Source organism: Marmota marmota, unplaced genomic scaffold, assembly GCF_001458135.2.
Source record: "Marmota marmota marmota unplaced genomic scaffold, marMar, whole genome shotgun sequence".
NCBI lineage: Eukaryota > Metazoa > Chordata > Mammalia > Rodentia > Sciuridae > Marmota > Marmota marmota.
The window spans coordinates 18,631,161-18,646,444 of NW_025999968.1; the positions used below are offsets into that span (position 1 = coordinate 18,631,161).

General features: G+C 38.0%; 1 protein-coding gene across 4 annotated transcripts in view; it reads right to left on the reverse strand.

Moving 5' to 3' along the window:
- The window catches only part of Lnp1 (leukemia NUP98 fusion partner 1), a 28,417-nt gene that overhangs the window by 8,220 nt on the left and 4,913 nt on the right, over positions 1–15,284 (reverse strand). For 3 of the 4 annotated variants that reach the window (XM_015478578.2, XM_048803449.1, XM_048803451.1), the window contains exons 3-4: positions 2,301–2,446; positions 803–997 (exon numbers count right to left, since the gene is read on the reverse strand). In XM_015478578.2, the coding sequence (XP_015334064.1) occupies positions 803–958 (156 nt within the window). In that variant the 5' untranslated portion in view covers positions 959–997; positions 2,301–2,446. The remainder of the gene's footprint in view (positions 1–802; positions 998–2,300; positions 2,447–15,284) is intronic. The other variant, XM_048803450.1, reaches the window with a different exon arrangement.

Consider the following 15,284-nt stretch of genomic DNA (forward strand, 5'->3'; position numbering starts at 1 on the left):
AAACTAAAAATTAAATCAAGTAAATTTACCCCTAAGCTTTCTGGTTTGGGAGTTGGCAGAAACGGGGGTTAGAGAGCAGTGTCTGGAGCTGAAATTCTAAGTGACTTGGAAAGAGAGAAGCCATTTTACTGCTGTGTAACAGTGAAGCAGAGGACATGTATGTCTACTGCGGAGTCTTCCAGCACCACAGTAGGCAGACAGAAACACTCTGATACCTGTTTTGAGCCCACACCTGGCAAGGCCACCCACTTTCCTCACCACAGCTTTCTGCTAACCCTTCATTCACCAGACACCTGGTGCTCTGCCTAGCCCTGGGAAAACAGGGCTGAGGACTGGGGAGTTTGGGTTCCTGCTCTTGTCAGAGAACCAAATGGAAACACCAGAAAAAGTATATCACATATATCAATAGTAGTGATTTGTTACATGGAATCCCTAACTCCTCAGAGGTCTTGGCACCAATAGGGGAATTATTTTCAGTATTTCAAAGTGACTAGTAGAAATTACACATTGATTGACAGTGTTACACAGACTAATTATAACATCAAGTTTCTTTTCTTTTGCCTTGAATTCTGCCATGCTGTGGGATTATGCCAGGCTTATAGGAGCTCTGAAGAGCAGTGAAAGATATTTTAGATTACTAAGATTAAGGAAATCATTACCAATAGATAAAATCAGGTCACTTAAAGAACAAGATGAAATGATAAAAAGGATTTTTGTGGGTATGAATAAAGATTCAAAAAATTCTCTAAGAGAAATCCCCTCCCCATTCCACCTCTCCCTTGGTTCTATGATAACAACTCACTGGGCAGGGCAGGGAGGTTTTCCTGTAACTGGCGTCTTGTGGTCGGTGGTGTTCCCGGGGTCCTCTCTCATCCTCCTCTCTCCAGCTGTGACCCCAGAAGCTGCTCATCCATTTGGCAAAAGATACATCATCATCATCATCATCTTTGTGCTCCATTTAAAGGTGATTCAAAACATTGAAGTCCTGTTCCTAAGTCTAACAGAGAGAAATATCACCTAACAGGGCTGACTTGAAACCCAGGATTCTCCCCGAAAAGACAAAACGAAGCTGATATTTTTAAATGGTCTCTGATAATGGCATCCTTAAAGGAGAAAGGTTTACTAACAACCACTTCATCATCAGGCAGCCTTGGGCAATGTCTATTTATAAATTGTGCAGCCCACACTACCCTCCCCCCTTTTTTAATTGAGAGGCTTTTAATCCTCCCATTGCTGGGGCTTGTGCCTCACAGCCTAAGGGTAGAAAGCACAGTCCACTGCCTGGTTTTCCCTGTGCTTTGCTGCCAATGGCATGTGATGGCATCTCCAGCTGTCAATGATGATGAAGCATGACTCTCATAATATGTCAGGCCAGCACTGAAATAAGGCCACATTTAAAGGACAGACTGACAGCAGCTTGCAAGATAGCCAGCTGTTGGCAACCCGTTTCTAGATCTGGATACTCTCCTAATAAATCAAATACATATTAACAGGAAATCTAGCTCTTGTGTCAAGACAAGCAGTTTGTACTGAAGTATTATATATGTGTGTGTACCAATATAAATAATATACATGTAAAATGTACAAATCTGAAGTACACCACTTGGGTGAATTTTTACTATGTATACCCTGTATTACCAACCATGACACAGGTTAAGACAGAACATTCCCAGTTCCTCATCAGGCTCCCTTTGTCCCATTTCCAATCCACATTCCCTTTAAAAGGTTACTACTCCTGACTTCCACTCCCTAAGATTAATCTGGCTATACTTGAACTTTCTTTCAGTGGCACTGTACATTATTATTTTTTGTGTGTCATCCAACATTATATCTGTGAGATTTGTCCACATTTTTTCAGTTACAGTACTTCATGTGGCATAGTAATGAATTGCATGAATATCCCACAATTTTTTTTACTCAATAATGTATGGTCATTTAGGGCTGTAACATGGGTCATTTCCAGTAAGGGCTATTATTTTTAAAAAGCTTCTGTGAACTTATCTTCCCTGTTTTCAGTCATTTTTTTCAAGGTAAGGAGGATATTAAATTTATGGAGCCTCTACTGTGTTGCATATGGAGCAGAGTATCTTACAAATGCTGTGTTCTTTATAACAGCACTGGGAGATATTGAGGAGTAAACTGATCAAATTATGTTCTATGCATGTACAAATATGCCACAATGAAACCCACTATTCTGTACTAGTATTTTGCACCAAAATAAAATAAAAAACCTGTCACTGGGAGATTTGTGTCACATTTTATAGATGAAGAATTTGAGATTTAAGTAGTTTATCACTTGCCCAAGGTGAAATTGTTGCTAAGCAGCACAGTCAGGTTTGAAGCAAGTCTCTCTACCATTCTGCCAGTATTCCACAGACCTTGGAGAAATCTTGCATTTTCATAAGGAGATTCTTGGTGATTTTTCAAATAAAAATCCTTTCTGGAGCTAAAAAAGAAAAGATAAGCTTGATAACTATGCACTAGTCCTAGAGCATGGTACCATAATTTATACTTACATAAAAAATAAAATAATCAAAGCCTAAAATGGCTTGCAAAATTTTTACTTCTGATTCATGCTTGCTGTTTTGTAATATTTTTATAATAATTGGAGGAATGCTGCTTCTCAATGACTCAGGAAAAATTATAACTGTATGTCATCGCTATTGGCTGTCTTTGTTATTAAAAAAAGACATAAGATAACTCCCCTTGGATTTTATTCCCCAGTTCTTCCCCTCTCTCTCCTGCCCTCCTTCCCCTTTTCTCCCCTACCTCTCCTCTACTGACTTTCAAAGGCATACTGTATTAGTCAGAGTCTTTCAGAAAAACAGAATCAATAGGAGTCAGGGTTCTCCAGAGAAACTGAATCAATATATTGACTCCCTTTGGGCATTCCTTCTAAAAACAAGGATTCAAGTGAATTATTTGAACTGAAAAGGAAATTCTCAGGTCAGAGAGTTCCAACACACATACACATACACATATGAGGGACAAGGAATGAATAAGAGGAATTGATTCATGCAATTATGGAATTTGAGATATCCCAAGATCTGCCACTTGCAACCTGAGGGACCAAAACAGGTGTTGATATAGTTCAATCTGAATCCAAAGCTATGTCAACCAGGGAAGCCAACTGTGTAAATCCAAATCAAATACCAGGAGAAAATGAGATTAAATGTCCCAACTCAAGCAATGAAGCAAACAATTTCTTCAATTCAAGCTCTCAGAGTAGGATGATGCTTACTCACACTGGGGACAGCAACCCATGTTTCTGAGTTCACCAATTCAACTGATGACCTCATCATCATCTTCCCAGACACACCCAGAAATGATGTTTAATTTAATCTGGACATCCCATGGCCACACTAACACATAACATTAACATCACAGCTACTAATCCATTCTTGAGAATTCTATCTCAATTTGTGTTTCTCTCAAGTTGGGGGAGAGCACATCCCAAGGATGTGAGGTCACTCCAATCACCTCTGATAGATGGGTCTCTTGACTCCTTCTCAGGGTTGTCTCATGAGTTTTAATTTGTGTTCAGTTTTCCAGATTATTTGAAATTTTCAACATTAGATTGAGAGCCTGACCAATTTGCTCACTCTGTTTAGTTAGGCAGTTGATTATTAAATGCAGCTGTCCCCAGACAGAGATTAATCTTTTCCAGGCAGTTTTCTGGATAAATGACCAGAAAAAAAGGGGGTGGAGATTTTCTAAGCACATTCTGAACATTTTTGAAAATTCAGAATTTTGTCCTAACTCCTGAACATGATGTGTATGTATGTATGTCTGTGTGTGTGTGTATATATATGATATATACATGATATATGTGTGTGTGTAAATTGCTTTGTTCCCTTTGTACCCAACCCATCCTAATAAAAGATCAAGATGAGAATAAAAAAAGATTAAGAAAAAAATGTAAAAGATTGATTTCAAAATGAAACACACTGATTTTATAATAATAGGAAAAACTAAACAAAAACAAAACAAAAAAAAAAAAACAGTGCCTGGGGACATGCAGTGGAAGGAAAGCATTCATGATGTACTTTTCTTTTTTTAATATTTTTTAGATGTATGGACCTTTATTTTATTCATATGTGGTTCTGAGAATCGAACCCAGTGCCTCACACATACTAGGCAAGTGCTCTACCACTGAGCCACAACCTCAGACCATCATGATGTGCTTTTTATGACTACTCTTGAACACCAAGATGCTGTGAGGTCTGGTCTCTAAACTGATGGTTGTGTCTATGATCATACCTAACAGAGCTGACTATGAGACAGCAGGGGTGTCCCCTACACTTGCTCAGAATACTCCCAGATTTTGTTCACAGTCATGAGGCAAATAAAATGATGTCATAGACAAGCAAAATTTATAATAACTGACTGCCTTTGGATAGTCCTTCTAAAACCAAGGACTCAACTGGACTGCATGAACCATACAGAAAGCCCTCAGACAAAACGCCCCACAGTGGGAAGCCACATTGGGACCCTATTAACTTGCATTGTTAGACTAACATGGGTCCTCACAGGTGACTTAACTGCAAACTGTTTCTAAGTAAACTGTCTGGGATTGTACCCTTCAGTGTGCACTTAGATTATCATGGACTGCCTGGGCCCTAAAAGGCATGCAGGTCAGCTTTAACTCACTAAACAGGGTTATGATGGGCTTGAATTGCTACCTTGTCAGGTTAAAAAAAGGTTAATACAAAAACTTCAGGAGAAACTCAGATGACATTCTAAGATTGACCTTTACAGTTAATGGGACTTATTCTAATTGGCTAAATCCAGGACTCATAGATTTCAAATGAAGATAATACTGCAGATAGTTTTCACCCTGTAACTTGGGGTCCTACTGATAATAATTTTGCTATAAAATGTCCTGGCCAAGAGAATAGACTATATAAAAAAAAAAGTTGGGGGGGGGTTTCAATAATAAGCCCAAAACTGCCTGTCTTTAGAAGGGATTACTTGTAAAGTTGGCCTTTTGTGGCATCTAGGAACTCAGAGGGTAGTTTCAGCAATGATATTAAACTTTCCCTGAATTAAGAGTGATCTAAACTGTTTGTAAGACCAAAATGATTTATGCTATGTGTTAGTCAATTTTCCATTGCTGTGACAAAATATCTGAGACAAATGGAGAAAAGATCTACTTGAGCCCATAGTTTGAAACGTTAAATCCCACAGTTAGAGAGGTTAAAGGAGTTCAAATTTTCTCACCCCATGTCATCTGCAAAGCAAAGAGAGGGAGAAGAGGAGGGGCCGGATCCCAATACCCCCTTCAAGGGTCCACCTCCAATGATCTAACTTCATTCCATTAGACTCTACCTCCTAAAATTTATACCACTTTCAAATAACTCCACAGGCTTGCAACCAAGTCTTTAACACATGACCTTTCGGGGACTTTTAAGATTCAAGTCATAACATGTTGAAAAACTGGTTTTCTTCCAAGAGTTCAGAGTTTCAGTACTAGCCAGGCAGAGTGTACTTCCATGACCAGCAGCCAATAAAAATTTTAGTTATTGAGTATCTACTAAGACTTCCTGGCAAAAACTTTCCTTGTGCATGTTGTCAGAACTCATTATTGCAAGAATTAAGCATGTCCTATGTGACTCTACTGGAAAGGGACTCTTGGAAGTTTTAGCCAGGGTTCCTCCAGACTCTGCCCATGCATCTTTCCTATTTACTAATTTTGCTTTGTATCCTTTCACTGTAATAAATCTTAGCCATGAGTACAATTATAAGCTGGGCCCTATGAATCCTTTCATTGAGTCACCAAATCTAAAGTTAGTATTAGAAACCCCCTAAAACAAGAAGGAAGGGGAAGTCATTAAATCTTTGACCAATAATTTTATCAAAGCAACAAGATAAAAATTGACCCCAGAAAGAAAAAGGATTTTGATAACAGAATAGAAAATTAGACTGTCAATTTCATTTGTTTCTGAGTTAAGCCCATTTTATTAACACCATGAAAGAAAGATGATTCTCCCACCCCTTTCCTGGGCTAAGGTTTTTATAATAATCATAAAACATCGAAGGGGCCGCAACAGCATGTGTCAAGTCTCAACATTGTTAGAATAGCTTTTCTGGCCTATACTGGAAGCCCTGGAATGAAAGAGACCCTACTCCACACTTGAAGCCCAACCATCTGCTTTCCGTAACGGATCCCTGGACACCCTTGGAGGAGATGTGGCCAGCGGCACAGGACCAAAGAGAGCTTCCCTTTTGACTCTGGTACTGATGGAGAGAAACACACAAAGGCTAATGAAATGGAATGAACAATCTACAAACAGACACACACACACACACACACACACACACACACAACTGAACTTAGAAAAGATGCAAAACATTCAAGAGAGGAAAGATGGCATTTTGAAAAATGGTGCTTGAGCAATTGGACATTCATAATTTAAAAACTGAAACTTGACCTATGTTCCATATTTCATTTTAAAAAATTAACTCAAAATAAACCACAGACTTAAAGGAAACTGTAAAACTATAAAAAAAATTAGGAAAAAACATACAGAAAATCTTTGAGATCAAAAATTAAGCCAAGAGGTCTAAAGCTTGAAACCAAAGTATAATCCATAAAAGGAAAAGTCAACAAATTGTGTCTCATTGAATTTAAAACTTTCTCTGTGAAATATCCTGATAAGGGGATAAAAAGACAAGATAAAGACTTGGAAAATATCTACAAACCACGTATACAACAATTGAGTAGAGTTTAGAAATATATAAAAAACTCTCAAAGTTCAATATTAAAAGAACAAAAAACAAACAATTCATTTAGAAAATGAGCAAAAGACCTGAAAGACATTTCTCTGAGAAAGATATACAAATGGAAGATAAGTACATGAACAGATTTTCAAAGTCATTAGTCATAAGGTAAAGGAAAGTTAAAACCACAGTATGATAACACTTCCAAAACGATCAAAATGATATGTTTTTTAAAAAGTGTTAACACCAAGTGCTGAACAGGAAATAAGAATCTAGGGCACTCATATATTGTTAGTGGAAATGAAAAATGTTATAACCACTTTGGAAAATAGTTTTCCAATTTCTTCTAAAATTAAAAATACATCTACCATATGACCCAGAAATTGCACTTGGGCATTTATACTAGAGAAATGAAAACATACATTCATTAATAAAAACCTGCTCATAAATGTAGAGGCTTGCTGGTCACAGTGACACATGCCTGTAATCCCAGCAGTTTGGGAGGCTGAAACAGGAGGATCACAAGCCAGCCTTGGCAATTTAGTAAGGCCCTAAGCAACTTAGCGAATGCCTTTCTCAAAATAAAAAATATAAGGGGATAGGGATGTGGCTAGTCCCTGGGTTCAATCCCCAGTACCAAATAATAAAGAGAGAGAGAGAGAGAGAGAGAGAGAGAGAGAGAGAGGATTATGCTAATGAAAGTTCACATCTCAAAAGAAATTTAATAATTGTATAAATAAAAATATAATTTTATAACTATATAAATGAAAATTTTATAAAGCATCCCTTAAGTAACATAATTATAGAGATTTAGACCACATTTGTGATTCCCCTAGGTTAGGGATTAGGGAAGAAGGACTCTGGCAATTAAAAATTTAGCTTTAAGAAATTTTATGTTATGAATCACCTCCATATTGTGATTGAGGCAGTAGTAAATTTAACCAATAAAAGACCTCTGTGATGAAAGATTTCTGTTATGCATAATTAAAATGCCCTAATTAAAAAAAAAAGTCCAAGAACTTCACACCCAGAAAAATAGACAGTGACAGACATGAATTTGGACATGTCTTATAAATAATATCTCATGAGATATTATTTATAACCTTACTCTTATTGATAGAAAAAGACTAGAAACAATGATGAGCCAAAAGTCAATGAGCATCTCTAGGCCCCAAATTGTAGTCTTGAAGTGCTATTTATCATTTAACAACAAAAGAACAAAAAAAGTCGTAGTAAAAAAACAAAATGACTTATTGAAGAAAGGGATTAATCTCTTGTGGATCAAGAACAATCTTGGAAACTCTTGACTCAATAGAGCAAGAAAACTAGACTACTAAAGATAGGCCAGTTATAATTTCAATTTTCCATTATAAAAGTATTCCAACTAATAAATGAAAATGAGATGTTAAAAATAGAGTTTCAGCATTTTGTGCCTCCATTACAGAGTCAATTCCACTGAAATATTGGGCTGGTTGTCACAAAGAGACAACCACATGTCATCTATATTCTATAATCTTGCAAAGGAATCAAACCTGAATCTAGTTGACTGTAGATCCAGCCACCAATGCAGATTAAGAGAGGCTTAGAAAACACCATTTTTAAATAAATAACATAAATTTATTTCTTATAGTTCTATAGGTGAGAAGTACAAAATCAATGCAATGTAGATTTGGTGTCTGGTAAGGATCCTCTTCCTGATTCATAGATGGTGCTTTCTTACTGTGACCTCACATGGTAGAAGGAACAAGCTAGTTCTCTGTAAACACTTTTATATAGACACTAACTCATTCTTTTGGGGGGTTTTTTGTTGTTGTTCTTTTTAATTTAAAAATGTATATCATTTTTTAATGGGTAAGACTAAATCACAATATAGGGTTTCACATTTTTTTAATGTAAATAAACCATTACTGTGTAAGTGAAGATAATGGTTACTTATGAGAGGTTGAAGGTACATTATGAGTTGGATTGGAAACATGGAAGAAGCTTCTGGGACAGCAGCAAACTTTTTTTTTTTTTTTGCAGGGTGGATACCAGGGATTGAACTCAGGGGCACGCAACCACTGAGCCACTTCCCCAGCCCTATATGAATTTTATTTAGAGACAGGGTCTCACTGAGTTGCTACTGCCTTGCTTTTGCTGAGGCTGGCTTTGAACTTGCAATCCTTCGGCTTAAGCCTCCTAAACCATAGGGATTACAGGCACGTACCACCACGCCCAGCTAGCAGCAAACTTTTATATCTTGCTGTGGATGATGGATTTAGGGTGTTATAATCAATTCTTATAATAATTAATCCATTCTTCTATTGGTGGACTTCTAATTTCCAATTTCTGCCAATAAAAGGCAACTGTGCTCTAAACCTTGTTTCTTTGGGCAGTGTTTTTCTAGAGCTTACATTTACAGGTGAAATTTCTGGACTGGTGATAACTAATTTTTGTCTTTTATTAAACACTGAGAGTTGGTCCCAAGAGGGCAGAAACCACCACACACACACACTCAAATCATACTATTTACTCTTTAAAGTAGCTCAACCAATTTATAATTCCATTTCCTGACATCTGGCAAAACACGAGTTTTGCCACATTTAAAATTTATCGCATTATAGGTGCAAAATAAAATCTCTTGTTTTTTTCATTTGTATTTCCCTAATTATTAATGAAGGTAAGGATATTTTATATGTTTATTGGCCATTTTCATTTCATTTCTTCTATTCCTTTACTCATTTTTCTTCAGAGCTTTTTAAAATTGATCTTTATTATTTTCCATATACTGTATATTAACCTTCTGTAAGTTTTTTTTTAGAGTAACCTTTTTTTTATTAGTTGCTCAAGACATATTCATCACAAATATCTTTTCCCAGTATAGGTCTTCTCTCAAATTATAGTATCACATGTTTTATATAAGTTGAAATCTTTTAATATAGACAAACACATTCTTTATAAGCTTATGCTTTATCCTATCACAAAGTCATCAAGATATTCACTTACATTTTCTTCTGAAAGCTTTTGTTTTCTACATATAGGTTTTCAAACTATGTGTAATTTTATTTGTGGTATCAGGTAGAATTCTCCTTTAATTTTTGTTATTTGGTAACTTTACTGGCTTTCTATTACTATGTATCAAATTATCACAGATTTATGATATAAGGTAGGATTATCCACTAAATGATCACAAATGTTAGCAGCTAAACAACACAAATTTATTATCTTACAGTTCTCATAACTTAGAAGTCTAAATACATGTTAGCTGGGTCCTCTGTTAAAGGTCTAATCAGATGTAAATCAAAGTATTTGATGCTCATAGTCTTCTTCCAAGTTTACTAAAAGAATTCAGTTTCTTGTAGGGTAGGACATTTTTCTTGCTGGTTGCTGGCTAGGGACCACTCTCAGGTCTTAGAGTTCCTTTCCATGTGGCTGGCCCTTCCATAGCTTATTGCTTTTTCACTCCCAAAAGATTGGTGTTATGCTCGAATTCGGGACCCCCAAAGACCACCAGAGACCCAAGATCGATGCAAGCAGCAAAGAGGTGTTTATTGCGAGCTAGCTCGGTCCTCCGCGCGCACACACACAGCAACTGGTGAGGCTGAGAGGCCCCGAGCCCAGGGTTTGCAGCATTTTTATACATTTTTTGGAGAGGGCAGGGACTTCACATACATCATGGCCTCTTTTAGCAAATCATCACACACCGCGGGAAAATCAAATAACAACTCTAAAACATGATTAGCACATTCACTGGCGGGAACAAGTTGGGTAGGGGTGATTGGTCAGTACAAAGGGGTATTCGTTTGAACTGATTGGTTTGAGCCAAGAGGGGTGTACGTGCTGAACTACATGGTTTCCCAACTTGTTATTAACCACCATAAACCATTGGGAGGGTCATCTGGCATCCCAGGTATTTCCCTGTCTCATGCTGATTGGTGGCTGCTAGGGGGCTGCTATGGATCCCCACCTAGCCTGACTGAGTCAGGGACACCTGGCGCAGCAGATCTCTCCTGTTATTTGTAGATAAACAACTTAGCAGGGTGGGAATGTGCTTAGGAGTGCTCTGTGGGTTTTTCCAAGGACTAAGGTCATGTCCCTTCCTTGGAAAGGCTTTGCTCTGAGGTAGAGGCTGGTTTTTCATTGGGAGTGCTTTTTTCACTCCCAATAGCTTTAACCTCCCTCAAGGGCTCACTTGAATAGGTCAGATACACTGGGGTTGTTCTCCTTTTTGATTAACCTTGATTAAACCATTTTGAACCTTCCACACAAACTTGCCCACCAACTGAATATCATTGAGTAATCTCTGTTGATAGCAGCAGTCTATCAAGCTGTGCCAAAATTCAAACGCAACAAAATAATGAAAGCTAATAAAATAATTGTTTAATCCATCAAGTTTTGGTGAAGTTTATGAAGCAGCAATATATATCTGGAACATATGTACAGAAACTATTTTTGTGGCTTTAAGTTTATATTCATAATTTAATAAAATTGAGCATCTCATTGTTGGAGATGAGGTTATTTTCTACTGGCTATGAAAAAATAACAAAAGGTAAATCTAGGAAAGCACAGCCCTAGCCCAGAGGCTTTCAGGTTCCAGCCTAGACCAATGCAAAGGTCAGGACTACATAATCAGGGGTAACAGTCTAACAGGAGTGAATTTTAAAAGTGTCATTTTGTATGGATGCATCACTCTAGGCCTTTCACTTAGCAACGGACCAGTGTCTTCATGCAATGCCGCAGTCTAGCTGGGCACAAAATCACGAGCCACTCACAGCTTTGTAGATTCAAACAGCAACTCTTTATTCTCGAACTGTCACCAGCACTCTACACGCACGATATGGGGCAAATTCACCGGCACTCTGCTCTGCATCCCAAAATACTCTCTGAATCCCGTGAGAACTCAACGGGGAACTCAAGGAGCGGGCGGGCGCCTGAGGCAGCAGGATACGCCCTATTCCCAGCAGGGTCCACCTTAAACCTGGAACTGCCCTAATCCAGCAGGATCCTCCCTAAACCCGGATCCACCCTGGTCCTTGAGCAGGGTCACCTTTCTCAAACATTCATGCAATGACACTGCAAATGACCTGGGTCCAAGGCAAGCCCATTTCCACAATGGAGAGTCCTCCCTCTAAGCAACATTGGGTAGGCTGACAAAGAAATTGCCATTCGTCATTCCTACTTGGCTATGGCTCTCAGCAATGCAAATCATAAAACAGAGCACCGTTCTCCAGGAAGACTCAGTTAGACTTGGGTAAGCAAAGTTTAGGTCAGACCTCATGTCCCAGCATCATGATGCAGAGCACAATGGCATAATCCATATTGTAAGGGTCCGGCGAATGTCGGAGGAAGAGACCACCAAGAGACCGGCTCATGCAACAGCAAAAGGGGATTTATTGAGGATCCAATCCAGCGCGCTGGGGCTCCAGGCTCACTGAAGAAGGGAGAGCGGCCAGGAGCCCTGAGCAGAGGTTAAGCAGTGCTTAAGTACACTTTTTGGGGAGGGTGGGGGCTTTGCATACATCAGAACAAATCATCATGAGGCGCGGGAAAATCGAACAACAACTCTCAAACTTGATTAGCACATTTACTGGCGGAAACAGGTCGGGCAGGGGTGATAGGTCAGTTCTAAAGCGGGGTACACATTCAAACTGATTGGTTTAGGCCCTGAGATGCCTACGTGCCAAGCTGCACAGGGTCCTAGGTTATTAAACAACTAGATGGCCAGGGGGAATATTTACTGGGAAGTCCTGGGAATTGTCCTAACAGCTACAGGAATTTCAGGTTTTGGGTGTAGCATAGGAACTTAACAATACCTGGTCCTTTACATTTTAACTCAGGCTTTGCAGCTTAGAAACTTTACGTTACCCGGTCTTTTACACTTTAACTTCAATTTCTTTTACTCTTACAATATGTAATATCTTTATAAATTAAAGTGCAAGAAAACATTTCTACATTGGAAATGACACAAATTCTTGTGGATGGCAATGAATTAAACTGATAAGGATGGAAAGATTTTATAAATCTGTGTGAGTGGGCAAAAAGATGGCATATGAGTATGATAGATGATAGATTGATCAATCTCACAGAGAAAAAGAGGAAACTAGAGTTACCATAGATTCCCTAAAGACAAATGTCAACAAATTCTGACAGCAAAAAGAACATCCACTTGATTGAAACATAACATGACATTTTCCCTGAGCAGAAAAGCAATACCTCCCACTCAGCTGATGCTATGACAGAACAACTTCTGTCATAAGGCAGAAATAATCAGAATCAGGGAAAAAAACTAACAGTATGAGGCAAAAACGCCCAGGATAACAGAGGATTCTATATAGCATTAGTGTACAAAGTACAAACCAATCAGGTCCCTTCGGAAGCAGCTGCAATGGTGGAGATAGGAGCAGTGTCACAGCATGCTAGCGACTAGAACTAGCAGCTATGATGGTGGGTGTATTGGAAGCAGACTATTTCTGGTGCAGGAGTAGCAAATGAGTTTGTTCCCTAGCTGACACTAGTGGTTTTGGTCACATTGGTGGCAAGAGTAATGGAAATGCAGCAGCAGTTAGGAACTCATTCAATGAGTTCTTCATGCTGCATCAACCATATTTCAGGTATTGTGTTGGGTGGGAAAACAAGTTAAAAAGCACCAACTATATGTCCAATCCTGTAATAGATGCAGGAGTACAAAGATGACTAGAACATGGACTCCACCCTTCAAACACTCAGAACTAAGCATGGTAGTACATAAACAAAATGTAATTATGGCAATGTGTTAGTTGTCGGGAAGAAATATAAGCTGATGTCTGGTGTCATAGTCTGAAAGTGTAGTTCCAACCTAAAAGCTAGCAGGCTTGAGAACCAAGAAAAGCCAATGTTTCAGTTCAAGTCCAAAGCAGAAAAGATCAATGTTCTATCTCAAGACAGCCAGACTCAGGGAAAGTCTTATTCAGGTCTTCAACTGATTGGATGAGAGCCAACCGCATTTGGGATGGTGATCTCCTTTACTCAAACCATCAACTGAAATATTAATCTCATCCAAAATACCCTGACAAATACAACCAAAATTATGTTTTACCAAATATCTGGGCACCCCATGACCCAGTAAAATGACACATAAAATTAGCCATCATACCAAATATTTGCTAGACTCTGGGAGGACAAGATGAACAAAGTTTCTGACCTCACGGAGCTTATATTTTAACATAAGGAGTACCATAAGTAATTTCAAGCACATCTTACTATTAATAATATGGATCAAAAAGATAAAGGACATGGGTGAGGGGAGATACAGGAGAACAGAGACATTTAACATTATAGTGGAAATGCAAAGGTTATAAAAGTCTTTGAGCTTCAGAATGAAATTGTAATTATGCTGTACAAAAAGTAATCTGGTATCTAAACGCATGGGTGACACATAGAAGAGAGATACTAGGGACAGGGAAGGCATCTGAGAAGCAAATATGGGGTTCAGAAAAGACAAGGGAAATAGATAAAAGAGAAAAAAGGAGGTGTTATTGATTAAATGTTTGTGCCATAACCCCAATTAATATGTTGAAATAATTATCCCAATGTGATGGTATTAAGATGTAGGGACCTTAGGAGGTGGCTAGATCTTCTAAAAGATACTGCATATAGGTCTCTTGCTTGTATCTACCATGTGACTGTACTATAAAAACTCAAGAGTCTGTACCTGGAAAAGGACCCTCACCAGAATGTGATCATACTGGCATTTTGATTGTAAATCCACACTCCAGAAATGTGAAAACCAAACTTCTACTGCTTATAACCCAACAAATCTATTTTGTTATAGCCGCCTGAATTAAGACAATAAGAAATGTGTCATGTTTCTAAGCATATGTTATGTCCCAGACAATTATTTCATATTTCAACCAGGAATGAAAAGCAGAAAAACATAAAAATGTTACAATAAAGTTGGTCTTGTTGAAGGCTTCACAGTTGATTTTCTGTTTCCATGTGAATATATGTGTATAATCACTTTTGTTTGGGTGGGTAGGGTTATTAAATTCCTAAAAAGGTTTAAGGCTTCAAGTGGGGTCACTAGCAATGTAATAAAGGTAATATAAGAACAAAAGGATTACACAAAATGAAAGAATGGGGAGGGCAAATGATTTATTTATTGATGCTTCTTGTTGTTGACAAAATGAAGCATCCAAGCAAAGCTTCTCTGTAAGTAGTAGAAAATATAAAGCCAGAAATCAGGGCAAGAAACATTTAGATAATTTGTATAGAAATGGCATCTGAAGCAATGAGATGTGCTTTTCTTACACATTGAAGAGATTACAAAACAAAAGAAGATAAGTTCTTATGAATTCCTGTATTTCAGGAAGCACTAGAGCTGTTTTGTCCAGTACAGTAGCCATTAGTCACATGGAACTATTTACATTAATTCTAGAGAATGGTTAGAGAATAGAATCAGGAAAATCTAGTCTGAATATCTTCTCTGAAACACAGAGAGAAAACATTTTAAGGACAATGGTATCACATAATACTGCATGATGTTCCAAACAAAAATAATTTTTTTAAATTTCCAAAGCAGATTCACAAAAATTATAAAGTTAAACTGG